Source organism: Physcomitrium patens, chromosome 21, assembly GCF_059467195.1.
Source record: "Physcomitrium patens ecotype Gransden chromosome 21, ASM5946719v1, whole genome shotgun sequence".
NCBI classification, from domain to species: domain Eukaryota; kingdom Viridiplantae; phylum Streptophyta; class Bryopsida; order Funariales; family Funariaceae; genus Physcomitrium; species Physcomitrium patens.
Genome location: NC_143430.1, coordinates 10,565,987 through 10,592,715, shown reverse-complemented (window position 1 = coordinate 10,592,715; position 26,729 = coordinate 10,565,987). Strand labels below are relative to the sequence as shown.

General features: G+C 35.2%; 4 protein-coding genes across 10 annotated transcripts; 2 read left to right on the top strand and 2 right to left on the bottom strand.

The window, feature by feature from the left end:
* The first annotated feature begins 210 nt into the window (after nucleotides 1-210).
* On the top strand, nucleotides 211-5,546 carry LOC112274212 (uncharacterized). Of its 3 annotated transcripts, XM_090245646.1 has the most exons (11): nucleotides 216-349; nucleotides 798-961; nucleotides 1,536-1,709; nucleotides 1,921-2,026; nucleotides 2,246-2,574; nucleotides 2,785-2,890; nucleotides 3,204-3,557; nucleotides 3,680-3,762; nucleotides 4,072-4,196; nucleotides 4,335-4,547; nucleotides 4,748-5,546. In XM_090245646.1, exons 3-11 carry the CDS (start codon nucleotides 1,579-1,581, stop codon nucleotides 4,807-4,809), a joined length of 1,509 nt encoding a protein of 502 aa, XP_090101772.1. In that variant the 5' UTR covers nucleotides 216-349; nucleotides 798-961; nucleotides 1,536-1,578; the 3' UTR covers nucleotides 4,810-5,546. The 3 variants fall into 3 exon arrangements, with proteins under 3 accessions (XP_024359253.1, XP_090101772.1, XP_024359251.1); XM_024503485.1 differs by lacking the exon at nucleotides 798-961 and having other exon boundaries at nucleotides 211-349; XM_024503483.3 differs by lacking the exon at nucleotides 216-349 and having other exon boundaries at nucleotides 503-967.
* On the bottom strand, nucleotides 5,057-8,476 carry LOC112274214 (uncharacterized). 5 transcript variants are annotated; one of them, XR_012216327.2, is made up of 9 exons: nucleotides 8,325-8,476; nucleotides 8,050-8,201; nucleotides 7,702-7,810; nucleotides 7,335-7,475; nucleotides 7,067-7,147; nucleotides 6,815-6,918; nucleotides 6,562-6,633; nucleotides 6,356-6,418; nucleotides 5,057-6,025 (listed from the first exon to the last, which is right to left on the bottom strand). XR_012216327.2 is itself a non-coding variant. In XM_090245647.1 (9 exons), coding segments are annotated over exons 1-9 (762 nt in total). In that variant the 5' UTR covers nucleotides 8,328-8,476; the 3' UTR covers nucleotides 5,057-6,023. The 5 variants fall into 5 exon arrangements, 3 of the variants coding, with proteins under 3 accessions (XP_090101773.1, XP_024359254.1, XP_073385882.1); XM_090245647.1 differs by having other exon boundaries at nucleotides 6,331-6,418; nucleotides 6,815-6,928; XM_024503486.3 differs by having other exon boundaries at nucleotides 6,815-6,928.
* A 1,922-nt stretch (nucleotides 8,477-10,398) lies between these two features.
* Nucleotides 10,399-14,801, bottom strand: LOC112273869 (vesicle-associated protein 4-2). The gene is made up of 7 exons (XM_024502887.3): nucleotides 13,927-14,801; nucleotides 13,104-13,174; nucleotides 12,748-12,829; nucleotides 12,499-12,614; nucleotides 12,149-12,226; nucleotides 11,603-11,740; nucleotides 10,399-11,275 (listed from the first exon to the last, which is right to left on the bottom strand). Exons 1-7 carry the CDS (start codon nucleotides 14,159-14,161, stop codon nucleotides 11,216-11,218), a joined length of 780 nt encoding a protein of 259 aa, XP_024358655.1. The 5' UTR covers nucleotides 14,162-14,801; the 3' UTR covers nucleotides 10,399-11,215.
* A 9,923-nt stretch (nucleotides 14,802-24,724) lies between these two features.
* LOC112274372 (large ribosomal subunit protein bL27c) lies at nucleotides 24,725-26,031 on the top strand. Its single transcript, XM_024503817.3, has 3 exons — nucleotides 24,725-25,067; nucleotides 25,210-25,311; nucleotides 25,602-26,031. Exons 1-3 carry the CDS (start codon nucleotides 24,795-24,797, stop codon nucleotides 25,788-25,790), a joined length of 564 nt encoding a protein of 187 aa, XP_024359585.1. The 5' UTR covers nucleotides 24,725-24,794; the 3' UTR covers nucleotides 25,791-26,031.
* Nucleotides 26,032-26,729: the final 698 nt, after the last annotated feature.

Sequence of the window (26,729 nt, the reverse complement as noted above, 5' to 3'; positions counted from 1 at the left end):
CTGTGAAACTATAGCCTGTGGGTTAGCTACAACGAAAACCTGTAACAAACCAAACCCATACCCAGCACGAATTCATTATCCTAACCTAGGAAAGCTATGTAAGAAAATCACTCAGCCTACGTCGCCGAGATAATGCTTGCTGCCCACTGGCATGCTTCAGCGATGCGATTACATGTTGGGATTTTTTGAAATTCCTAGTTTGGAACTCCACCTCAGCAAAATGTACCCAACCGTCATGAACCGGCTGGCATGCGCTTGACATACGCCGCTGCGTCCATCTCTCATGTGCACGGGCCCAAAGACATCTCGGACCCTTTCCCGCTATTCTAATCGATTTACACATACCCAGGTACTCTGTTTTTTTCTGTAAACTCTCTTGGGGTTCACGCATTCGGATATTCCCACGGCGCTCATTCGTCGAGCCGCCTGTGAGAGAATGGGAGTGGGCATGTTGCGCTATGAGCGATGGTGTCTGTAGGTTCGGAAAGTTATGAAGCTTGCGTGTTTTGTGTTTGATGTGTAAACGTGAGAAATAAGTCTTTTATAGACGTCGATATTGGTGTGGAGTTCTCGTTATTGTCACGAAGTGTGCGTTCCTGGCACTGAGGATTGGGTTTTTCGAAGATTTAGACGTCAGGGTTTATGTACACATGGGTAACGTGTGGATCATTGTGGACTTGCTTGTGAGTGCCTGTGTCGATCGAAGACGCGTCGTGCACGGGTTTAATTATTTTCATAGAAATGGGTTGTGAACGGTGTGAGCATTGAGAATATAGTGGAGTTGCATGAAACCCTAGGTCGAAGAAATGCATTTTCTGCTCTGCAAAGGGTGTTTTGGAGGAACTCCATGGAAATTTCACAATCACGTGCAACGGTGTCATCAAAGCAGCCACGTTTCGGAATTTTGCATCGACTGAACCGGCCTCAGCTGCCTTGTGTTCTCGGGACCCTGCGCTACAGAGTTACTGTGAATCTTCTGCTCTCTCTACTTTTGCCAACCATCTTCAATTTTTTGAGGAAACCTGTTGCCATTACTGACTTTTTGGGACGTCCTGATTTTCATATCAATATCTGTGCCTATGAAAGCTCTTTAATAAGCCTAGTTTAAAATGACACGAAATGAGCCTGCAAGTGCTTCGGAAATATGAAACACGCTTCATGCATTTTTGTTGTATGAGTAGTGCATTCTCGTGACTTGTATTTAGTGTTCCCCGTGGAAACGCCCTAGTAAACAGGCACACAGTTCTCAGTTGCTATTCGCCATTCCTATCGTTATGATCGTAGTCTAGCATTTGAATGAATGTTGCCCATTTGAAGTCGTATTGTTTGCGTACACTAGCTGAATGTAAACCATTGTTTTTGTGTTTGAAATTGGGAGGACTGGAGCTGGTCTGGAAAGTCCATTTTTCTCTTCACCCCCGTTTCCTGCCTGTCACTCCTCTACTCTTTTGTCATTGAATTCCTGATTTTTGCCGAACCGTTCTGCTGTTCTTCGGAATTTGTTATTTTTAACGGGTTTATCTGTCATGATTCAGGGCATACTTGGAAGCACAACCCCTTCGTATTAGTGGAGTTTCAATGGTAAAGAAAGAAAGTGTCCTACCTTCAATATCGGTTGGTACGAGCATGGACGATATAATGAGAGACGTCCATGGAGCTATCGAGCGGGCGGTAGAAGCACGTTCGGAGTATTTGAAGCAGGAAGTCACGTGAGCGCTATTTCAAAGTTCCCACATTCTATTTCATGCAATTGCACCTTGGTTCACAAGATTTTGATGATCACTGACGGCCTATGCCTTGATATGCAGTGTTTGCCGTATAGTCAAGGAGTCGCCATGTTTGTGCGTAATGAAGCTTAAGTGCTTGATTGCAACTGTGTAGTGTACACAGAGTTTAAATTTTTGTGTGCTATAATTGCAGCACGATGACTCTGGCACAAGCACGCCGGCTACTGGAGAAGGATCTAAATGTTGATCAAGGATTTTTAGATTCTTACAAGGAATTTGTTAAAAAACTTATCAACAAGGTAATCTTCCGCGCTTATGTATCATTTGGGACGCCATTATATGTTCGTGCTTGGAGCAGCTCATTAATCTGAACTCTGTTATTATGTGCACGTGTCGCTCTTTATTCGTGACTTATTTGTAAGGTTCTTTTGCACTTGAAACTTATAGCAATCTCCGATGAGTATCAAATTACTTAAAAATCGGTATGTCATTGATATTTCCCAAATGCTGTCCTCCAGGTTTTGCAAGAAACCCAGGCCGAAAGCCTAGCAGTGCAGAAAACGGAAGCGGTGATTGATGAGCAAGACAAAAGCAAGGAGACTGAAGTTGAGAATTCCGCCAACCAAATGCCAAAAATGAAGCGGCTCAAGAAAAAGAGTGGAAGCGAAGGCATAGTGGGTGAAATCGCGAAAGATCAATCTGATGATATCGGAACGTCTAGTGCGGAAGAAGGGTTAAAGGAACCTGAAAATGACAGCCATTCGGATGCTAAAGTTGGAGCGGACATGGAAAGTTTGATTTTGGAAGCAGCCCTCAAAAGGGCTCCGGATTTCAAAGCTCAAGCAGAGTAAGAGCAGCTTGTTATTTCTCGTGCTGTTTTTTTGTTCAACGCATTCACTTAAGCATTCAGAACTTTGGCTGTGTCGTGATTTTTAAAATAAATCATAGCACTTAAGTTTTGGTTATTTTTCAGATAAGTATTAGTGCGAAGTACACTGCATTATTCTTTCCAGTACCGATGATATTAAAAGACACTGTTGCTGTTATTTTTTATCAGATCCTTGACGCTTGTGGGTGTACGCCGTTTACTGGAAAAAGACCTTGGCATGGAGAAAGGAGGCTTGGATGTGTACAAAAAGCATATACGGACAGTCTTGGATCAAGTATGTTGTGTTTGAGCACCTGTTGATAACGGATTCGCAGTTCTTGATTACATCCTGAAATTTATTTATTGAGATTCAAAGTGATGATTGTTCTTTCGGTACCAGGTAGTAACAAGGCTATGAGCTACTTATGATCTACAGTAGTTACTCTGAATCCTTACAAGTAGTGAAAGGTAGAAGACAAATTGGATGGAATAGACTTGGTTATAAGTTTCCACGGTGGCTGTCAAAGCCGTCTTTAGTTAGGCATATCCGCACCTCCTCACGTGTCGTACACTAATGTCTGAGCACCATTATTTGCGGTTACCTGCAGCTTTTAAATGAAGAGAAAGAAAAGGAGAAGCTAGTTGCTGTTACTACTTCGAAGAAGAGAAAAGCATCTGCACCTGAGGTTAAGAAGAAATTGAATAAGTCAGGTAAGAAGCGAAAACCTTCCTCTTCGGAGGAGATGGAGGAGAATGTCAGTGGTGAAGAATCTGTGAAAACTCCCAAGGTGCGGAATGGAGGAAATCGGAAGACGACGAAGAAATCAGTGAAAGAGAAAGTTGAAGAGGAAGATGCTAGTGGAGATGACGATGGTATGGACGAGGATGGAGGGTCTGATGAAGATGTGTCTAGATCCGAAGAATCAGATGATGAAGAGACTGAGCGTAAGAAAGTACCAAAGGTAATGCATAATTTTATGTAGTTGGACTCTTGCTTGATACATTTTAAATTGCAGCAGTGTAATTTGAATACTATAATTCATCAAAAAATGAATGTAGAAGCGATTGGATTTTGGATTGGCAGACAAAGAAGCCTGTGGAATCGAAGCCTGTATATGGCAAGAAAGTTGAACTCTTCAAAAGCACTATTAAAGCTTGTGGTATAACGTAAGTTTCTTCTTCAATCTTTTCAGTTACCTCGCTGTTACTTCTGCTTTCATTCTGTGTTGCGTGTTAACGTGTCTGCCCTTGTTGGCTTGGGGATCAGCTGAGGCACGCAGGTTTTAAAGTATTATGCATACTAATTATAATAGTCAAGCATGCAAATACTTGGTTTACTGAGATCCAGAATATGTCAATTCTACAGTTGGTGTGTTACTTTTTCATTTACTTTGTGCTATACGTATCCAATCCTATTTAGATGTTCATGTTTGCTTTCTCTTCTTCTCTTTTCTTACTTAAAGAGACCTTTTCCAGGGTGCCTCCAAGTGTGTATAGGAAAGCTAAACAAGCTCCAGAAGAGCGACGGGAGGCTGTTTTGATTAAAGAAATGGAAGCAATCTTACTGAAAGAAGGTCTTACGGCTAATGCGTCGAAAGACGGTATGTGAAAGTAGAACAGTATCCGATGGATCTAAGGGTATTTATGGTGTTTCTGAAGTTTGTCATTTAGTTTCATTAGGTTGATCGGTGCTGCACTTCATTACTCTGTAACGAACATTTTTTCTCTGTGCATGGCAGATATTAAGGCTGTCAAAAAACGGAAAGAGAAGCTAAAAGATCTTGAAGGGATGGACACCAGTAACATAATTGTAGAATCTACGGGGCGGCCAAGGCGAGCAGCAGCATCTGCAAATAATTTTTTCGCTCCCAAACCCAGCAAACCAATTGACCTTGGTGAGGAGGATGAAGATGAAGATGACGATGAGGAACAAGAATCAGACTCTGAGGAAGGTATATCTTATGCTGCAGAATACTCCTGTCCCAAAACTGTCTTTCCCTTGCACCAAAGAGGTCAGACTATGCGTTCAGCACGTACAAAATGCACAGCCAAATCTTGTGGTTCATATAAGTTGCTCGTACAGAGTCTAGCGTTTATAGTACTTCGTGTTGGGATGGCTATTTGCTGACACGGTTTTACGTTGATGTCGCAGATCCAAATGTGGAACTGCAAGATGACGATGACGATGACGATGACGAATATGTGAAATCATAATGATATGCTTAGCCATCCTTACTTTTGGAGCTCCTAATTCTGTCCAAGGGTTCTGCTCAAGCACCATGTTACTCTTCAAACTTACTGTGACTATGTGTATGTAATTTTTTAGAGGATTATCGGATATTCGAGTTCAAGAAGTCGGCATGTTGGAACACCTTTGAGTTGGAAGGCACAAAAAGGACTAATACTCCAATCAGATTCAACTTGGAACCCAACCTAAAATGTTAAGTGTGTCTGGAAATAGTTTTTAAAGTCAGCACATTTTTCTTGAGCAGGCGTGGTTATGAATCACTATTTGCAAGTACTGGTCTTCTGTCATTATGTGCACTTCAGCATGATATCAAGTTTCCAGGACAGGAGTGTAATCCACATGGGACTTCAGAGTTAGCTTATAAAGAGTAGTCATTTAGTGACATAGTTTACGGTGAGGACATACTTAAAATACTAGACGGTGCATGTGGGTTAAGGATTTCCAGCATTCTTCTGAACCAATCAAGCAGCTGCAGCACTTCAGAGCAAGACACTCCAAATACTTTGTCCGATCCTACTTCAACAATTTTAGAAACTTTGTAGGTGGATGGATGCACATGTCTTGACGTGATGATCACAGTTCAGGATGTGGAGTTGGAAAGAATTGCTATCCTTTGGATACATAGGTAAGGTTATCGTTCTAGGACTTGTATTCTGTCTGTCTGTTTCCAAGTATGGAAAAAAATTGGATATCTTTGCACGGCTTTACCCTGTCATTTAGTTTAGTTTGAAGTGAATCAGGTGAGTTGGGTTTTTAAAGGGCTACCGAAGCTTAATTTCCTACAGGATTCATTTGGCATTCTTGTAGGAGTCGGGGCAAGCGTGGTTCCATTGTGACACTCTTCTGAATTTACTTCAAAAGGTGACGAAATCCATGGAAGGGGCTCATTATGGAAATTTTTATGGAGTCCTTTTTTCATTTAAAGAGAGATTTAACTTTGACACTGAAAACAACAATAGTGAAGCTTCTTATCTCATTCAAAAGTTGGAAATAGATACTTGATCTTTGTATGACTGTTCTTTGTTGAGGTACATAGATGTGAATTGACGTGAAGTGAATAAATATGTAATGAGAGACTGGATATTATTTCTTCTTCTTTTTAGCTGGTTTTTTTGCTTTATTAGATTTCTTTTTCTTCTTTTCCATTCTAGCAGCTTTTTCATTTGCAATTCTCTCATTTTCCTAAAAAGATTTTGAATTTAATTGTTATATCCATGCAAATGAGTTAATAAAATATTGAAACTAATTTCAAAGGATGATTTCTTGAATATGATGAAGATGCATGCACATCAATAACTGATTCTCCAGTTATTTAATAAATTTTATCATGGGAAATTGAATCCAGGATATTATTAGGGTTTACAATGCAATTATATTAAGATTGATTCTACATTGTTGTTGGAACACAAATAATTTTCAATGGTTTAGGTACTTATACAACATTAGAGCACATATTTATTGCAAAGTAAATGCATAAAATTATGTACATATATAAGTAGTATTTGCTTTTACAATGACTTTTTGTTGCATTAATCTTGCAACTTCCATTGCAGCTTCTTCTTCATCAATGCATTTCTGTGCATTAAAATTTATTGTGTGGTTAGTAATATCCTCATAAATTAAATTAATTAATGAAAAGAATAATAACTCATCATAATTCATACATTTATAGTTTTAAAATAAGTGTAACCTTGTTCATTATTTTCAGCAATACAGACCTCTGTAGCTAATACTTCATCCACTTTCGATTTGATCCAGGCTTCTCTTTCCACCATTTGTTTGTATGCTTCCTTAAACCATGTTTCAATACACCCATGTGTTTAGCTACTAATAATGGAATGTCTTCATAAAAATTGATAATCATAATAAACATTCAAAATAAACCAAAATAGTCAATTTATACATATGGACATTTGTCTTTAGTATTATTGTTAAATAAATAAATAAATAAAAGGTAAAATGAATGAACACCTCTTCTTTCATCTTTATTAATGTATTTTCCAATTGCTCAGCCTCTATTTTTTCTTCCAATTCTTTCTTCAATTTCAGACGTGCAACATCTCCTTCGTCTCTTACTGATTTAATCTAAAGTTGTGTTTACTTGTTTACTTACTTTAAGGAGATTGTTTCATGTGTATATTTACAACACATTGATGCAGAGGAAATCGTTCTTATTTTTATATATATTTTTCTCTTTTGAAATGAATGGTTGTGTATTACAACCTTCATTTTAATTTTGTGGTCTGAGGACATTTTGATAGCATCATTTCCAAAATCATTGCAAAAGGTCACATTGGCTCCTTCCTATCCAAAATAATATTTCATAATCAAATTATATGTGTATATATTTATGATATTGTTTGAAATCTCCATAAAAGTAATAAGGCCTTAATCAATCTAAACTCAAAATAATGTCTTGAATAATAAATAAAATATTATATATATATATATATATATATATATGAGATTGAGGAAATTAGTTGATGTGTACCATAAGTAATAAGGAAACAATTTCTTCATGATTATTACTACATGCCAAATGTAATGGAGTGTTTTTGTATTCTCCTATTGCATCTATATTTGCACCTCGGTGAATAAGTTCTTCAACAATATCTCCAAATCCTCTTGTACACTACCTAAATACAAATAAGAATGAATGTGTTGGACTTCAAATGTGTTGGACTTCAATTATGGTTTTAAGAAAATCTACATCAAGAAGAAGGAAAAACACTTTTTGTTCCAAAAGAATCATGTTTTCACATTAGGTTTTGATCAAACACAAATATTGATTAATTAGTATAAAAATGCAATAAAACCCAAAGTTGAATAATATAAGATTTAGTGGACAAGGTTCATACAGCCCAATGCAATGCTGTGTCTCCATACACATTAGCCAACTTTACATTGGCTCCAACATCCAACAATACTTGAGCAATCTCTTTGTACCCACCTTTAATTGCTTTCATCCTAAGTACATTTATCAAAATTCAAATATATATATAAAATATATATATATAAAATATATATATATATATATATATATATATATATATTCTCAACCCACATTCATAGAGAAACAACTTCTTTACTCTATATATATTTGTGTGTGTGTATATTCATTTTGTGGATTTGAAGAAATTGAGGATCCATTAAGTTAATAAAATGCAGAATGGATGCACAAGGTGGGATAAAAAAATGGTGATTACAAGGCAGAATCTCCATTTTGTGGGTCTTGTATATTGATGCCTTCTTTTCGATCCATGGCAAGTTGAACTTCAATCAAGCTTCCTTCATCAGCTGCTTCACACATGGTTTTGCCAATTATCTTCTCTGCAAATATATCTTCTTCTTTCTCATCCTACAATCGAGATTAAGAGCACAAATCAAACTTTGAAAAACATGTAAAATTAAAACAGCACGTTATGTCACTCCTCATCACAGTGACATGAATGCAAATGTTTGTTTGAGGTTTGGTTTTTACCATTGGTATTATTTTTCTGTCTTTCAGGATTTATGAGTATTGAGAAGAGAAAACTCAGATCATGATGCCTGGATAGACTGTGAATTTTGAATGTACCAAAAGAAATATATGTGTATATATATATATATATATATATATATGATTTTGTTGGAGTTGAGAAATTTAATGGAATAAATATTCATCCTTATTTTTAAACTCAAATAATGCAGAGTTATAAAATAAACCAAAGAAATTTTAAGTAGGGATATGAACATGAATAATGCATATGTGTATAAGTATGTGCATAAGTATGCATACGTACATTCACCCATGTATTTAGAATTATTCCGCTGGATTTTTAAGTATTTTGTATTTACAATTTTAATTCATCAAAATATCTTTTCTCTGGCTACAAGAATCTACCATAAAAACTCGGATTTGATAAAGCTAAAGAAATGTTTAATACCTTTTGTGAAAAAAGAAATATATCTTTATACGTAATTACTCAATATTTAATAGATATGTAAATTTTACTTTTAAAATATAAGACATATTCTTGTGGTCATATATATATATATATATATATATATATTATTTTTAAAAAATAATGAAAATATTAATAAAATTCTTTATTTTTTTCTTATGTACATAATTTTTTATTTAATTTTCCGTTTCTAAGAAAATTAAAAACGGAAAATTTCATTTACAAAATTTTGAGATTCTTTCAACAATGCATGTATCTACCATTTAATGAGGATGGATTATTGTTATGTTACCAACAACTACATACTTCATTCTTTATTTGATCATTTATGTAAGTAGATTGATTAAGTCACTATCGTCAAGAGAAATTCAATCAACTTATGGATTTTGAATTTATCATTTTTTAATGTATTGCGATTTGGGTTTTCTATTTTCTATTTTCTTTTTTTTGTTATGAAAGTTTTTAGAAAAATTAATATGTAATTTGATAGAGGCATAATTTATTATATGTAAAGTATTAAAGAGTAAAAACTTAAAGTAGAGTTTTTAATTTTACATGTGGATAATATAATTGGAATTAATTTACGTGACTGCCACGTAGGCGTAGTGGTTACTCAAGCTGGACCCTACTACCGCCCCTTTGAAATGGGCGAAGGACAGGCATGGACGGGTCTAGGTGCACAAGTGACGTGGCGAACCATATGTTCCCACCTTGGGAAGATGGGAACATCTGATTTCAAATATATCTGACCGTTGGAGTGACTATTTCTATTCAATGCCGACATTAGTTGTGTTGGTAACAGTGTTCCCGAAGATTCCAATATCGGCATTGGGGAACTTTAGTGTGATTCTATTATTATCATTTCATGAAACAAAATTTTAGAAACAAACAAAATATATATATATATATATACATATATATATATATATATATATATATATTTTGCAAAAATAATGAATAGTATTATTAGGAACCAAGGAATGGGTAATAAATTATTCTAAATCATTGGTATTTTACACAAGCTTATAATTACTTTCATTGAAATGAAACCTATGCCTTTTCAATCTGATATTGATAAAATGATAAGAATAGTTTAATGAATTGATAATTGTTACAAATTTCTTCTTGGTAGATAAACTTACAGATTTTACCAAGCAACTTATGGGACAATAATCATCTTACTGCTCGACATAAATTGGTTGCTAAATTGCAACATCTGCGTGTGTGTATATACACATACAGTCAAATTCTAAGAACTTGAGTATTTTTAATTTAAGAACTAGAAATTATATCACAACCATTTGGACAAATTACTTTGTGATATTTTACTACTTGTAGAGTCAATATTTATATTCAGTATACTTAATCACTGCGAATGAATGTTCAAAATTACACTTTCTGCACTTTTCAGACGCTAAGGAGTGGCTGAGACCTGTCGATGAAAAGAATCGTATCAATAACATTGTTTTAAAATTTAACAAAACATGATGGAAAGTTCATTGAGCTTATCTCTTGAAACTGCACTAGAAATTAATCCAAAATTGGTTTGATTGCGAAAGTTACACCCAGATAATCAAGCACAAGGTGTTTCCAACACCAACGTCACCCAAGTAGAAAACTTCATATTTATTCCTCTTCTCAAGGTATACATCATTTCTTTCCAAAAAAATTAATTAGAATGAACGAGTAGGCATGTCGTCACACTTGAATAAAATTATTCTGCACTTCTGACAACTTGCTTAACACTTCAGGAACAGAGACCTAGACATTAGCTGCTTAAAGCACCTCTGCACGTAGCCAGACCAATGTACAACCCGCAATTCGACTAGAACGTTCGTCCATGCAGCGATATCTTCAAGCTGCGCAACAGCACAAATAATCTTCAAACTGAACCATGTGCGTGTGTGAACCATCTCCTGATGCAGAAATATGATAATGTCGCAGCTTTTAAGTATGTCAAACATCAACAAATCCAGTGGGAAACGGGAGGAAGTGGCACAAAGTCACGCCATAGACTTTACCTCCCTCCGTCAGCAAATGCCTGAGCCTAGATGAAATGAACGCTATTGTCTCCAGAGACAGGACTGTTATTGGAGACATTTAACATCTCTGAGGATGGAGGAGGTTTGATACAAGGTTGAGTATATTTGAGTGCCTCAACAGCGAAATCTGTCCACGACAAGGACTGGTCAACTCTCGGTTACTCCACATGCTCTAATTTAAGGATACACATCATGGAGCACTGGTGCAAACACCGGCATGCAACGGGAAACTAAAAACACTGTTTTAATAGCATGCACTGGTCCTCCTCAAAGAAGCCACCTGCATACCCACTCTGCCAATATCCTGCGAAACCCAGGCCAGATTATCCAGTTTGACCATCCTTCATCCTCCAAAATGCATCACACCCATCTTTCAAACCCTGGTCTTACAAGGACTCTCCACCTTCACCATGTTGTCGGGCAAGGTAGTTTTCCCTACGCTGCTTCTGCAAAATCAAATATCCCGAAAAACAATGTTCAAAAGCAAACGCCAGAGATGAAGACTTGAAACACCTTCAACAGGTCCATCATCCCCTCATACAAGCAGGATAGTACTCCTGATATTTACAACCATTGCAAATCAATCTTGAAAACACAAAATCAGGACAAATGATCTATGCTCAAACTGATCTGTAAATCTGTCATTGAGATTAGCGTGACCATGAATTCTTGACGGACATCTTCCAAAGCTCTAGACAATGTTGTCAAGATGCCTCACCAATGTCACTGGCATAACCAGAACTTCATAACATGTCCTTGCAGAATTGACTTACCCATTCATCAATTACAAGCCCCTCTACAACCATGGTTCCCTTGGGCATCATTTCTGCTGCAGGCCTCGTCCGAGCAGCTTCAGCAGCTTCAGCAGCTTCAGCTTCTGTTAGACGCTTTTGCAACCTGTCCAATTCCTCCTGTTCTCGAAAATATCACCAAGAGCTCATTCAGCTGAATGCATACGATTACATCGTATACGATGATCCCATCAAGAATAGTTCACAAGCTTAACTCTGAATACTGGAACTCCAAGTGAAGCTTCTGGATTTGATAGTTCCAAACACATCATGAGCTATTTAATTCCTCATCCTAGAGCAAAAAAATTGGTTTGACCACTGAGCTAGCTGCGTTGCCAAAAAAAGCCCTCTAGCCAGAATCAACGAGGTGCCACAAATTGCAAGATTGCTGTCATCAGATTAAACTTCTTGTTTTACGATAAGGTCTCATTCGGAAAACTGGAAAGTGTCTATTGTGAAATATATTCCGTCATCTTTCCCAACTCCATAAAACGAACTTGCAGGAAAGTTGAGTTAGGAGGAACTGACTGAAGATGCTTTTTGTGGATCAATGAAGACCACTTGAAGGATGCGTTCCACAGTAACCAACTCCCTTTGATCCTCAAACTGCAACATGTTACCACCATTACACAAATTAATTTCATTCCTGGATGAAAGATTCTTAGCAAGATAATCGTAACAGCTGTAAGTTCGTTTGAGGATTCGACACTGAGACCCTTCCCACATGCTCGGCACTCATGTCACATTTTTGTGATGAATAATTCTACAATGAAGCATATCGGGCGTATATCGATTCTACACCTCGTCCAGAACTAAGGTCTGCATAAGTTTCATTTGACCCGACCACTCAGTCTGGTGACTTTGAAATAAAAACTCACTAATTCCGGAGTGAAGTCCACCCCTGGCTCTACCGACAAGCTGACTATCTTGAACTTATCCTTGGTCTTTTTTCCTCGAGGATGTTCTCTCTCTGGCTGTTCCAAAAACTTCACGACTGCGACATACATTATAACCACATTAGCATCATGATATTTACGTCAAACTTGAACCAATACCGGCTATCCATTCCCATTTTTACAGGTGGCACAACCAAGAAATTAATCGAATCTCAAGATCGAGCACTGAACCTGTTGCAATGATGGTCGCATTCGGTGCAAGCACACCGCTAGGAGGACGCATGAAGCAGCTCTTTGGAGCCGTAGTTTGAAACTGAAACAAGAACCAAACACGCACGACTTAGCTTCTCAATCATAACTTACCATCTAAAATATTCGGAATTGCTGATGAATTCAATAATGATAAGAATGCGCCAGGCTACTTACCACCAGTGTTGGATTAAAGAACATTAGAAGCACATTTATGCCACGTTTGAGCTCCTGAGTGTGAAACGAAAAAGACTATCTAGTTCACTACTCTTTTACACGAGATATAATCTCTACCACCACCACAAGAAGTTCAATGAAGGGTGAGAATATCCTCTCACCTTAAATGCAACGTGATTGCGGCTAACATTCTTGATCTTGATTGCACTTGAGACTTGCTTGCCTGGTTCATCTGTTAACATTGGAAACTAAATGAATTGTTAAATGTGAGCCTAATCTCTCATCTCAACACGGAGTTTCCATTCCTAACAGTTTAGCTAGTTCACACACAGCAAGGAATAATAGGAGGCTTCATACATGCCGATTACACACTGGTATTGTAGCAAGTACAAACTTCCAAGAAATTTCCTACTTAATGGTAGAAAGGATATCATAGCTTAGATTGGCGAGGATGAATCTTGACTACAGATTTGGTTTTAATCAGTGTAGGTTGAGCTTTTTCAATGTCAGAAAAATGAGCTTAGGGGAATCAATGTTTTATACAAATTAAGTTCATGACGGAGTAGAAATAAGTAACAAGTGGGGATGTAACAAGTGAAGATTGACCTTCTCATGTACGAGGATATAAAAATAACATGCAGATAGTCGGTGTCTTTGGTGTTATGCTCTAAGTTTCCCGATTCCCTCCTATTAATTAAAATATTTTGCTGTCACGGCAACAGACGTCTGCCGGAAAATAATGTCGGAGAGGACCAGGCCTCTTCAACATGCAAATGTCGCTGTCACCTCCACTCATGAACTAATCAACAGGAGCTGTTCAAGAAAACTTTCAGCTGAGATGTCCCTTAGATATCCCTTCCATCTGGAGCTTAAGTGAGTAACGGAGAGTGTTGAACAAGAATTCGACAGAGAGACCATCGAGGTAAGTTTCAATGCATTCCGAAACGGGAAAAGGGCATATCCGAGCACTGTCTTCAAGCTTACATAAAAAGTGTAATTTCTTATCAGGATCAAGCCGTAGCCGTCTTCGGCTAATCTTAAACGCTCTTGCTATGGTTGACATTGAAGATGTGCTAGCTCTGGCAATTTCCTGGCTCTGGATGAAGGCACTCCGCTGTATTTCTGCTTGCTTTTGCTGCTCCCACGGCAACCTCAGCTTCCATGCTTGAGGCGACCGTTTCTTCTCCGGAGCCCCCATATTTTGAGGAGCCATGCTCATATTCCTCCAGCTCTAACCTACCTACCTTCAACTCAGCTTCAAGTCCCCTCACAGGAAACCCTGCCTCGGCAATCTCATTCCAGAAAACACTCCCTAACACGTCAACCTGTTCTACTCCTGCTGATTGCAGTATTCCATTTCCTGCCGCACACTACACCCGCTAGTCCGGATCATCCTCTAACCCTTTCTCCTCTCCAAGCTGCACTTAAGACGCCGCTCCCCTCCCATGCGCTCATCTTAACAGCGTCTAGATGGCAAAGGACAACAACCTCATCACCAATTACCATCACCTGAAAAACTGAGTGGCATACGAAAACTTCCGCTCCATTGTCTCACGAAACCATGCAGCGGCAATCATGCACCAAACTACCAGTAATCTAATGCTAATGACCACCACTGGTGATCATGATGACAATTGTAATGAACACTAAATGAGAGGGCTAGTTTCTCCGCCAGGGCTTTTCTAACGACACCTGCTGCTGCTGCTGCTGCAAGATAAGGCTTCACATGTCAACCATCATACGCATGGAGCCCAAACTTTCCGAGTGAATGCGAAGCTATGCAACGATGAACAGTGCACAGAATTGGAATTGGAAGCCGGATCCATGGCTATGGCGAGAGCCTGTGGTGGTCGTCCTTGTTGCTACAGTAAAAACAGTGGCTCAGGGCTCCAACCACCACTTCCACACCTCTCTCTCTCAACCCCCTACGAGCCTAGACCCGCACCCGGTGCTCTTCCGCCCGGGTCCCCACACAATCGCGGGCCGGGTTGGCTCACCTGCGGTCCACAACGACAGTGCCATGACTCATCCACGGCGCCAATTTTCCTGCACTTCATTAATTAATATTTCTTCATTTTATTTTCATGGAACCACATAATCATCAAAGTAAAAATATTTTTTATGAAAAATAAAAATAAAATTATCAGTTATATAATTAAGGATAAATGATACAATTTAGGCTATATATATATATATATATATATCTTATATAAAACAGCTTATAGAAATAAACCAACAAGATAAACAAGAGGATACAAAAACTATCTCTAATTGGTTGCATATCTCATTTTTTTCATCAAAAGTGAAGCAAGGGTTCAACTTTTGATCAATTAGAGATCAAAATTTACATGATGTTACTATAGAATAGCACTGCAAGATTACAATGGGTAGTTTATAATATTTTTTTGTGGCAATAGCATGTGTTTCCACTAGTGTGTATATATATGAGTGCATGGATATATGTCTATGCATATAGTGTTTTTACATTAAAAAAAAATTGTATAAAAAAACTATATTATTTATATATCCATACATGTATATGCATGTTTTTTTAAAATTTTTATGCCTATAAATATTCAATTTTGTATTAGTTTTAAAAAAATATGTCTATGATGTACTCTAGATGTAATATCTTTCTTTATATTTTATGTAAAGTTTTATAAGTATGCATTTGTAATATTGAATAATTTTTCTTTCATATTATATTTTTAATTGTGTACATTATTGTCCCCTATCTATTCTATTAATTTTCAAATATTAATTCTAGATTTTTTATAGATGCAAAAGGTTGCAATGAATAGATACAAATTTTCCTAAATCTTGTTAGAAGATTATTAAAACGTGAAATATATATATAATTGAAAAAAATCTAGCAAATTTCTTTTAATCACGTAATTTTTTAAAATAAGATCTCAAAGAAGCTCTAATCTGAATTTATTTAGTTATCAATGTTAGAAAAGCAACTAATGAATGTTTTAATTATCGTAAAGTAGATAAATATAATAAAAGATAATATCACATGATTTCATTATATTTTTAAGAGAATATTAAATTAATCCCAACTTTTATTAAATTAAATCACCTAACAAAACCATTATTATACCATCTCTTCTATGTCCTTGTTTTCAATTCCTCTTCTCTCTTCTTGATCCCCCTTCCTTTTTTGTATTCTCAATGCATGTCCTCTATTCTCATTGTCCCTCGTACTTATTTGTCATTCCCTCCACTTCTTATTCTCATCCTATGTTCTTTATATTCTCAATGCATGCCTTTGTTTTCAACTTCCTTTTATTTCAATTCTTTCCTCTTCTTTTTCAGTACTTGTTCCTTCTTCCCCTCCATCCTTCCTCCTTGTTTTTGTCTCCCATCCCGAAGAATTATTATTATCTCCTCGTCTGATCTATTCTTACTTTGCTAAAATAAATTTTTTTTAGACTATTGTGTGAGAAGGTTCCCTATTGATAATAATAATAACAAGTAATAAGACAATCGTAAAGAAGTAATTAAACTATCAATAAATTTTTTTCTTTCTTTTCAACTTGACTACTACATCTAACTCCAATTGCATTGAAAGCAAAACATCTGCCATACAAGAAGATGATAATGAGAAGAAACTATTTTAACATGATCTACTTACAAACATAACTACTAAATTTCTTTGTCATTCTTAATAAAAAAAAGGTTATTACTGCACTCTAATATGGAACAACAATACTCTTCAGAAGTATGTTGCTAATATTTTTTAACCCTCAATATCTTCTACAGATCTTATTTGCTTTTTCAAACTTGTAAATTCTTATAGAAAATTCCTAGAACTTATTGTTGAATGCTTGATCTTCCTTTTGAGCTCTACCAAGAACTATGAATCTATAAAATCTTTTCAAGTACACAAAAAAGATAATATTTTGTTATTCTACAAGTTCAATGGAAATAAATAAATATGATTGTATAATTTATCACTACAACATTGACCATAAAATTACTTCGACTGCCAATTGAAAGCATGCCTTTCAATTTCCATCTTCTCTTTATTTTGCCATTAGCTTTGAATATCCATGAAAAATCTAACAATAATAAAATCTTAATCTAAAAAATAATAGTCCAAAAATTAATATATGAATATTATAGTATATATATATATATATATATATTTGTATTTCAATTAAATTTGTATTTATATCATAATTATTTTTTATTAGAATCTAAATTATAATACTTAAGCATCTTAAAATAGAAAGTAAAAATCAAGTTGTTCTATATGATTTCAAAATAGTAAGGATAAGGACTAAAAGAAGATGTATAAAAAAGTAAAAAATGAATCAAAGAGAGAAGAAAAATTAAAAATAAGAAAGTAAATATATTCAATAAGAAGCTAGAATGGCTATTATCAAAGGCCAAAAACTAGATACTTTTAAAACTAGACTAAAACTAAGAAAAGAATTAGTAAGAATGAAGAAGGCTTCAATCTTGCCTCTATATATACTATCTATCTAAGAATTATGTAGGAATGTTTTATAGGACCTCTAATACATGTCTAATTTTTGAGATATGTGTCTTTACTTGCAAGTATCAAGGATATAAATCTCGGAGAAAGAAAATCCTTAAGACACTTGTGTATCACTAAAAAGAACTAGAAAGTCACTCAAAGATGATGTAATATTGAACTACAATAGCTATTGCCAAAAACAAGAAGACTAGAAAGTATTGGAACAAGACTAAGAACTAAAAAGATATTGACAAGAGTGAAGAATGCTTCACTCTTGCCTCCATATATATTCTTAACTAAGAGCTATGTGACAATGTCCTATACAACTTCCAAAACGTGTTGAATTTGTAAGACACGTATTTTAACTTGCAAGGCAAGTTTTTTATATGTGCATCATATAGTTAGCTTGTTCCGCAAGCTACTAGCACGTGGTTAACTTTTTGACCAAATTTCTAACTTATCAATCAACTACAAATATATGTAAAGTCAAACTCATCTATGAAGATTCTAGGAAGGTTCTCTAAAAGGTCTTATAAAGTTAACCTACTTTTATCTACTTTTATCTATTCCTATATAATTATATAAGTATTTACTAAAATATCTATATATGTCAGTGATATTACCTCTCCTTTCTAAGAATGAATTCCACGAGAAGCGATCTTCATATGTTGCGGAAATCCAAGATGCGATGAATTGTATTTGCCACATATTCTAATCTTTATTTTCTTTAAGGATGGTTGATAGGTCCTCTCAGCCATTGATAATATTCCATAACAAGAAAAAAAGACCACCTTGTTATTTCGTCATTGTTGAGGCCTTCGTAACTTCTTTCAAATAAAACATGTGGAATACCATCAGGAGTTGTTTCTACCTCTAATAAAATCACCAAACATAGGGAGTCTCTTCCAAGGTCATGATATCAAACATGTTGTATCTTGCCATCTATTCAAGGAAAGACATGTCATTCATGAGGATCTTCATCTCGATTTTGTCATCTTAAAGATTGTGACAATCACAATATCTTGTCTTGTAAGTCTATAAATGAAAGCTCTTGAGTTGAATCTACTGATTGTTGATTCTCCATCTCCTTAATTACACAGAAGCTACGAAGAAGGATAGAACATAGAGTGTAATCTTCTTTTGATCTTGTTTATTTTATAGCAAAGTTTTGTTATTCTTCATCTTAATTTTGATGGATGTTGTTGATAAAAAGCTTCAACTCTCTTTTTTGTATTTGCAAGATTCTTTGTTGGCTTCCATGTCCGTTCACTAATATCATATCCCCGCCAATAAACAAGATATTTCAACCTATTTTGGCACCTTGAATCTAAGACTTCTTTCACCTTGAATTCTTAATTTTTATCTACTTCAATAAGAGGAGGTGGCATTTGTCTTCTTTGCAAGATATTTAGTATCTTATACGGCTCAAGAATGGATACGTGAAATATAGGGTGGATCTTCATAGACATCGATAGATATAATCAATAAGCAATAAGATTGACTTATTTACAAATAGAAAAAGATCCCAACCTATGATAGTCGACATTATCAGAAGGATGAATAAACTTGATATTGCAATAAAGTAACCATACCTTAACACCTACATTGAATTGTAGTTGCTTCTTGCGATAGGCTTCTACATTGGTCTTTTTTCATTCTTGAGCTTCTTTTAATTGTATCTTCATTCTTGTATGACAAACAATTTGCTAAATCTTTTGCCGCAAAATTATCAACTTTTGAAAAGTCAAAATTATAAAGCTATGGATGATAATCATAATTGACAAAAAAAAGTGTTTGTTGAGTAGAAGAATGTACCAAATTATTGTATGCAAATTCTTCAAATGGCAAAAGAGTTGTCCAATCATCTTGATGATAGTTAATGGTACACCTCAAATATTGCTTCAAAACTTAATTCAACCCTTCTGTTTGCCTATTAATTTGAAGATGAAAATTTAGAGAAAGCTTTATATCCACCTTTAAAATCTTGAATAGGATTTTCCAAAATCTTAATACAAATTGAGTTCCCATATCTAATATAGTATCTTTTGATAATCCATAATAGTTATAGATATTTTCAACAAAAGCTTAGTTGTTTCTTTATCTGAAATAAATTTTGTAAATGGTACAAAATATGCCATTTTAATGAAGCAATCTATAATTACAAATATAGAATCATATAAACTTAAACTTGTAAGATCTATAATAAAATCCATGGAAATGGAAGACCATAGTTGTTTAAGTATAAGTAATAGTTGAAGAAGTCTATAGAATCAATGACAAGGAATTTTTAATCTTGAACAAATATCACATGACTAAACAAAGTCTTTTACTGCCTTTCACATTTACAGCCACCAAAAATCTCTGAATATAAGCTCTAAAGTCTTGTTGTATTTAAAATGTCCTACTACAAGAAAGTAGTGACGTGCTTCAAGAATACATAAACGTGCTTCATCTTCTGGAACATATATGCATCCTTTGAAATAAATTATGTTGTTCTTGAACTTGAACTTTGAAACATCATGAGGCTTAAAAGAAAGATTCTTGATATCATGAATAAGAAGATCAAAGGACATACTTGATTGAATTTGTTTGATAAAGATTGAATCAACAATCAATATTGATTTTATTGCTCAAAGATGAAAATACTCTAGCTTTAAGAGGATTGTTCTTTGTTGATCAAAAGATATGTCTCTTTCTTTTGGTGCAAGATAAGAGCATCTAGAAAGAACATTTAATAAATCTTCTTGTTTTCCAAGTCAATATGTGATCTTGATAATAACATGCTTCAACAGGCTTGGCAACAATTCAAAACACATGCCAAGTTGAAATACTTGAGGTTCTTGTGATCCATATATATTATGACTAGACTTGAAGCACCTTCTAGATAATGATGCCATTCCTAAAATAAATCTACAATTGCAAGAAATTCTTTGTTGTCGATCTCATAGTTAATCTCCGCTGCTAAAAATTTCTTGGAATAAAAAATTACTAAATAAAGTTTATTATTTGTTTCTATTTCTAATAATAGTATATCTAAGATAAAATTTAATGTATCTATTTCCATAAAGAATGCCATAGAAAAGTTAATTTCATACAAAGTTGATGCAAAAGTAAATTCTTTCTTCAAAATAATAAATGATGCTTCTGCTTCTTTATTCCACTAAAGTTTGTCTTCACAAGTCAAATGTATAAGTAGAGCTGTAACTTGAAAAAAGTTCTTGATAAAGATTTGATAATAATTCGCAAAGCTCAAAAAGTATTGGACATCTCTTATTATTCTTGAGGTCTTCTAATTTATGATAGTTTGGACCTTCTTTGGATCCATCACAAGGCCTTCATTAAAAATGATGTATCCCAAAAAGCCAACTTAAGTAGTGTAAAATTTACACTTTTTTATCTTTTCATATAATCTTATATTTTTTAGTTTTTATAACACATGACGAATATGAACTTCATGCTTTTTAGTATTCTTAGAATAGATTAAAATATTATCTAAATTATAGATGATAAAATCATTAAGAAACTCACAAAAGACATTATTCATTAGATGTTGAAAAGTAGTTGATGCATTCGAGAGTCCAAAAGGCATGACATTATATTCAAAATATCTATACCTAGTTCAGAAAGCAGTCTTCTATTCATTTCTTTTTTTTGACGTAGCCTAAGTAATATGTTCTTCATAGATCTATTTTTGTATAGATCTTTCTTTAATTTAATTGATCAAAAAGTTCTAAAATCAAAAGTAGAAGATATATATTCTTGATAGTCATCTTATTAAGTTTTCCATAATCCACACACATCCACAGACATCTATTTTTTTTCTTCACAAATAAGATAGGAATGTCAATTGAAGATTTAGAATAGCATATAAAATTCTTAGCCAAATTCTCATCAATGTATTTTTTGAGTGCAGCCAACTCATTTTGTGATAGGCTACAAATTGGTCTAAATGGTGCTTGAGTTCTTTCTTAAAGATTGATGGAACAATCATAAAGACGATGTATCAAAAAAATATCTATATTTTTTTTTTCAAAAATATCTTTAAAATTTTAATATTAACTAGGAATACTACTTGATATCTTCTCATTATCAGCAATAGGCTTGGCATATATAGCAAAAGATGGTCCTTCATGTATAATATGCATGAAAGCTCTCGTACCTACCAATAAGGATTTAGATGTATTAGACTTATGGATTTCTACTTGTTTAGTAGGACCTTGGACTAAACTATGGAAAAAATCAAGATTGCAAGAAATCCAATCAATTTGAGGATTATATCTTTTTAACTACAATAATTCTAAAATAATTGGATTAAAAGGAGATTTAATCACATTAAATATTACTAAACTATTGTGACCACTAGTTGCTACTTTTATAAGAATAGTTTTATATGTAACATCATCAGAAGAAAATGAACGTCCATCTATTACTTGTACATGCACATGTTTGATTTTCTTAATTAAAGATGTATCTTATTTTTTGACAAAGTCTTAATCTATAAAATAGATTGAGGCTCTAGAATCCAACAAAGCTAAGATTTTGTGATTTTTTGGTCTTAAACAAACTTCTATTGTAAAATAAGGTGAAGGATCTAAGAAGAAAATAGGACCTTTATTAGATATTGCACATGATTCCAACTGCATGATTCTTATTATAGTTGGAGTAACTCGTTTTTTGACACATTGTCTTCTTTGGCAATTGTGCTTTTTATTTTGTAATTGCATTTTCTCTTTGGATAATGTTGAGCAATATGCTTAGCTTCTCCACAATATAAGCATAAGCCCTCTTGACATCATTGACTTTTTTTTTGTTGTGTGAAGGATTTAAAATGTATTGTATCAATTTGCATTAGATTTGGCCTTAAAAAATAAGTTTTTGAAAACTTAGGAACTACCGTCATTATTTGATTTATTCTTCTCTAGCTATATCTTTGTTCTTGACATCTTTCAAATAATCAATTGTCACATGCAATGGCTTTAGTAATAAATTGTTTCAAAGATTCTATCTTTGATAATGTCAGTAACAAGTCTTTGACATTATCCTTCAACTCATATTAAAAGTAATTGATAAGGGCTTTGTCATCCTAGTCCACATCATAAGCAAGGTTTTGGAATTCAACAACATATATGGTAGCTAACCATGATCTTTGTCGTAAAGATAAGAGTTTGGTCTTTGCTACTCTTTCTTGATCATTTTCTCCAAATGTGGCCGTAAACACTTCTAAGAATGAATTAAAATCATAAAAGAATTACAAATATTTTTCCATTAAAAGTACAAATCAAGAAAGAGCATTTCTTGATAGAAGTGCACCTATGAATTTGACTCGAGTAAATCCATCCAAGTATTGGAAATGGTGCAACTTTAGATAGAGTTTGACTTGTTGTAAAAATTCTTGAAATTTTGATTTTGTTCCATTAAACTTCTCAAGCCTACTAATCCTTATCCATATCATGCTTGTAGAAGCAAAACTCTATAGATTTGGTTGTGAGGTCGATCTACTTGTTTCCTTCAACTGCACAACTTCTTATTATAGACTCTGAACTTCTTCTATAGACATAGGCATAATACCTCCAAGATTGACATTGAAAATACATGAGATTTTTACTCTTAGAGTGTTGACAAGCTCATGAAGATCTATAATAGTTGCAAATCTATTCTCACTTCTATTGAGAATAGCATCCATAATTTTTTCTTTTATAGACAACTCAAATAAATTTAAAAAATTAAATTAAATGAAGGTAATCTGCAACCTTTAATAAAAAAATTCTACAAACAAGAATAATCCACTTTTTTTTAGAAAAAAATCACCATTAGAAAATAAGATTTTTTATTTAAATGTAGATAGTCCATAATCTTTAAAACACAAGAATAGAAGTAGGATAATCCACTCATCTCTAAAACAAGACAAAAACAATAAGTTGGTACTCTTGTCAAACTATCAAGGAAATGAATTTTGATGAAGAAAAATCCTTAATATACTCATATATCATTGAAAAGAACTAAAAAGTCACTCAAAGATGATGTAATGTTAAATTACAATGGCTATTGCCAAAAACAAGAGGACTAGAAAGTCTTAGAACAAGACTAAGGACTAAAAAAGCATTGATAAGAGTGATGAAGGCTTCACTCTTGCTTCCATATGTTCTCTTAACTAAGAGCTATATAGCAATGTCCTATAAGACCTCCAAAATGCGTTGACTTTGCAAGAGACGTAACTTAACTTACAAAGCAAGTTTTTTATATGTGCATCACATAGATAGCTTATTCTACAAGCTATGAACATGTGGTTAACTTATTGACCAAGTTTCTAATCTATCAATCAACTACAAATACATGTAAAATCAAAAAGCATCTTTGAAGCTTCTAGGAAGATTTTCTAAAAGGTCTTATGAAATTAATCTACTTTTATCTACTTTGACCTACTCCTACCTAATCATATAAATATTTACTAAAATACCTATGTATGTCCGTCATAGCAAGGCAAGTTTCCTATAATTGCGCCATACTGTTAGCTTGTACTATAAGCTACTAATATATGTAACACATAGATGACATTTTTGCCAAGTTTCTAACCTACTAATCACCTATAGATTTATACAAAGATGAAACCACATCTATGAAGCTTTAAAAAGCTATTCTACAAGATATTATCAAATTAATATACTTTTATCTACTTCTATCTATTTATATTATCTAAATAATTATAGGTGTGTCTATGATATAAAGATGTATCACAAGAGTACCAATAACCAAAGCCACAATGACATAATATATCTTTAGTTCTATTTTCTTACATGTCTAATCAATCATTTAGAAAGAACTTTCCAATACAACAAGCATTGTCAAAAGAGAGAAGATTCTAATCATGTCTAAGAATATGTTTGTGTCAATTTGTATGGTTGTCGTTGTCTTAGATGCAATGAAAAGTAGAGCTTCTAAAATTATATTTAGATCCAATCCAAACTAACTTATTAATCACTTTGACAAGATCCTACCTTGAGCATGAACTTCTTCTATGCTTGGTTGCTATCTTTAGAATGTAGGAAAGAAAGTTGATAATATGACAATGTTGGAGCCCACAAACTTTGATAAACATTGGTTGTAATGCATTAACCAGGTTTGCATTAACCAAGCCCACAGTACACCCGCAACTCACAGATGGTGCGGTCAGCGGATATAGGTGTTATCGGGATCACGCGGGTATACATCCCGATCAGGATATGCCCGGTTCTCAACCGACGCAAGGATCACCTTATCTCAATTCGAGGACCTCCGCCCGTGAGGCACTTCGTCATGGGGATGTTTGCAACGAGTTTGTGAGGCCAGTTCGATTCCATTTCGCAATTGCAACTCCACCGTCGTCGCCATGGTGTCGCTCTCCACCGTCATTACGGGCCTCTCCATCTCCTCCAGCTCTGCCTCGTTCGTTTTCTCGGGCGAGTCTCGAATCCCCACCCATGCGGACTCTTCCGTCTCGTCGCAGAACCCTGCGGGGTTGGTCATTGAGGCTGCGCACAAAAAAGGGTCGGGGAGTACCAAGAATGGCCGTGACTCCAATCCTAAGATGCTCGGTGTGAAGATTTACGGAGACCAAGTTGCGCAGCCAGGAGCTATTATCGTACGCCAGCGAGGGACTAAGGTGAGAATGGGCCATGACAGTGACAGTGCTGGCAGAGATTTCAATGACGGTAGCATCTCGGTAGTGTTTTTTTTCCGTAGCTGGTGAGTATGCACAATAGAGTAGGAATTGATGTGCTGATTTTCGTAATGGTCGTGCGCAGTTTCACCCTGGTAAGAATGTTGGAATTGGGAGGGACTACACTATCTACTCGTTGATTGATGGGCTTGTCAAATTTGAGAAGTTTGGGCCTGACAGGAAGAAGGTACGTGACTCACTAGCTCAAATTCGTTGTCTAAGCGTGCTCGCTTGCAATTTTGAATCGACTGCTGACTCTCCTGAGATAGAATTCAATGTAATGGACATGAATGACATTTTGCACATTGCGGAATCTCATCGTTTAGGCTTGAATTCCCTCGGTCGCACTGCTATGACTTATGCTCTGTTTGTAGTGTTCCTAGACTTCAGCCGAACCCTCATCCTACTGAAATTTTAAACTGCTCTTGCAACATTGTTCGAATGTGAGTGGACTTAGCAGTTGGGTGTCATATGCAGATTAGCGTGTACCCTGCTGAAGCGAAGGTGGAGAACCCTAACAGCAGGCGAGTGAGGATGCGAGAATTTTTCAGGGAACGTCGTGAGCGTCGTAGGGCTTACCAAGAAGGCTCAGAAGTATTCGAACCGAGCCTTGCAATGGCTTCAGCGGACAGCGTTGACGAATCTGATGAAAAAGCACTCTGTTAGTTTGAATGGATGCTAGTGTTTTGAGCAGCTGCTATGGCCTCGTCGTCCTGCACCTCCTCAAGTGCACAATTCTTTCTTTTACAGATTTAGATTCCTGTGTTGGACCTTACATTAGTCGACAGCCCCGATCAGTATCCTTGAAGGTAGTATTTAGGTCTGTAGGAAATCCCTAGTAAGGTGAACCTAATGTTTGATTTTTTTTGGTCCTACCTTCAATGACAATATTCCTGATTTCTGTGGACGAGATTGTTCTCACAGGTCTGAAAGTTTCCTTTAGGTCATGAAACTTGGAATCGTAAATGAGTTTTGAAGCGAATGTTATGCCCAGCGTGCTGACTATGTGCTTGAAGGAACGTTGTCACAGTTCCCTCATGAGATGTGGCAATTTCTGCATCTAACCTATTGAGCCTCGGAATGAATTTCCCCATCATGTACCAGTTAATTGTCATTTTCCGTGGCGTGATATCCTGAAGTGAACGATAATAAAAAAAAATGTGGAAGTGAACCAATCTGACATAGATGATTAAATTATGGCGGACGAATAAAATGTGTAGACTGGTAGATCAATACTTCGACCATTCACTGAAATTACATCTATTTAATATGGCCCCTCAGTGTGTATACATAGCGTCTCGATGACTTGTGGAATTCGACAGTTTTACGCTGATATCAAAGACCATATTTAGTTGCTATCAGCACCTCCAGTTGCTCGTAAATACGTTAGTTTCGGAATGTAACGTCAGAAACTACATCTTGCACATTCTGTGAAAAGTTGCGAAAATTTTAGAAAATTAGCATTCGCACAAAATCTTAACAAACCGACCTGAATGAGTTGAGAAGTGCCTCTCAGAATGGACCTTCGTTTCTCTATGTAGCGGATAGTTTTTCAAATAAATGTGACTGTTACATTCGGTACATCACTTTCAAAACAAAACACAC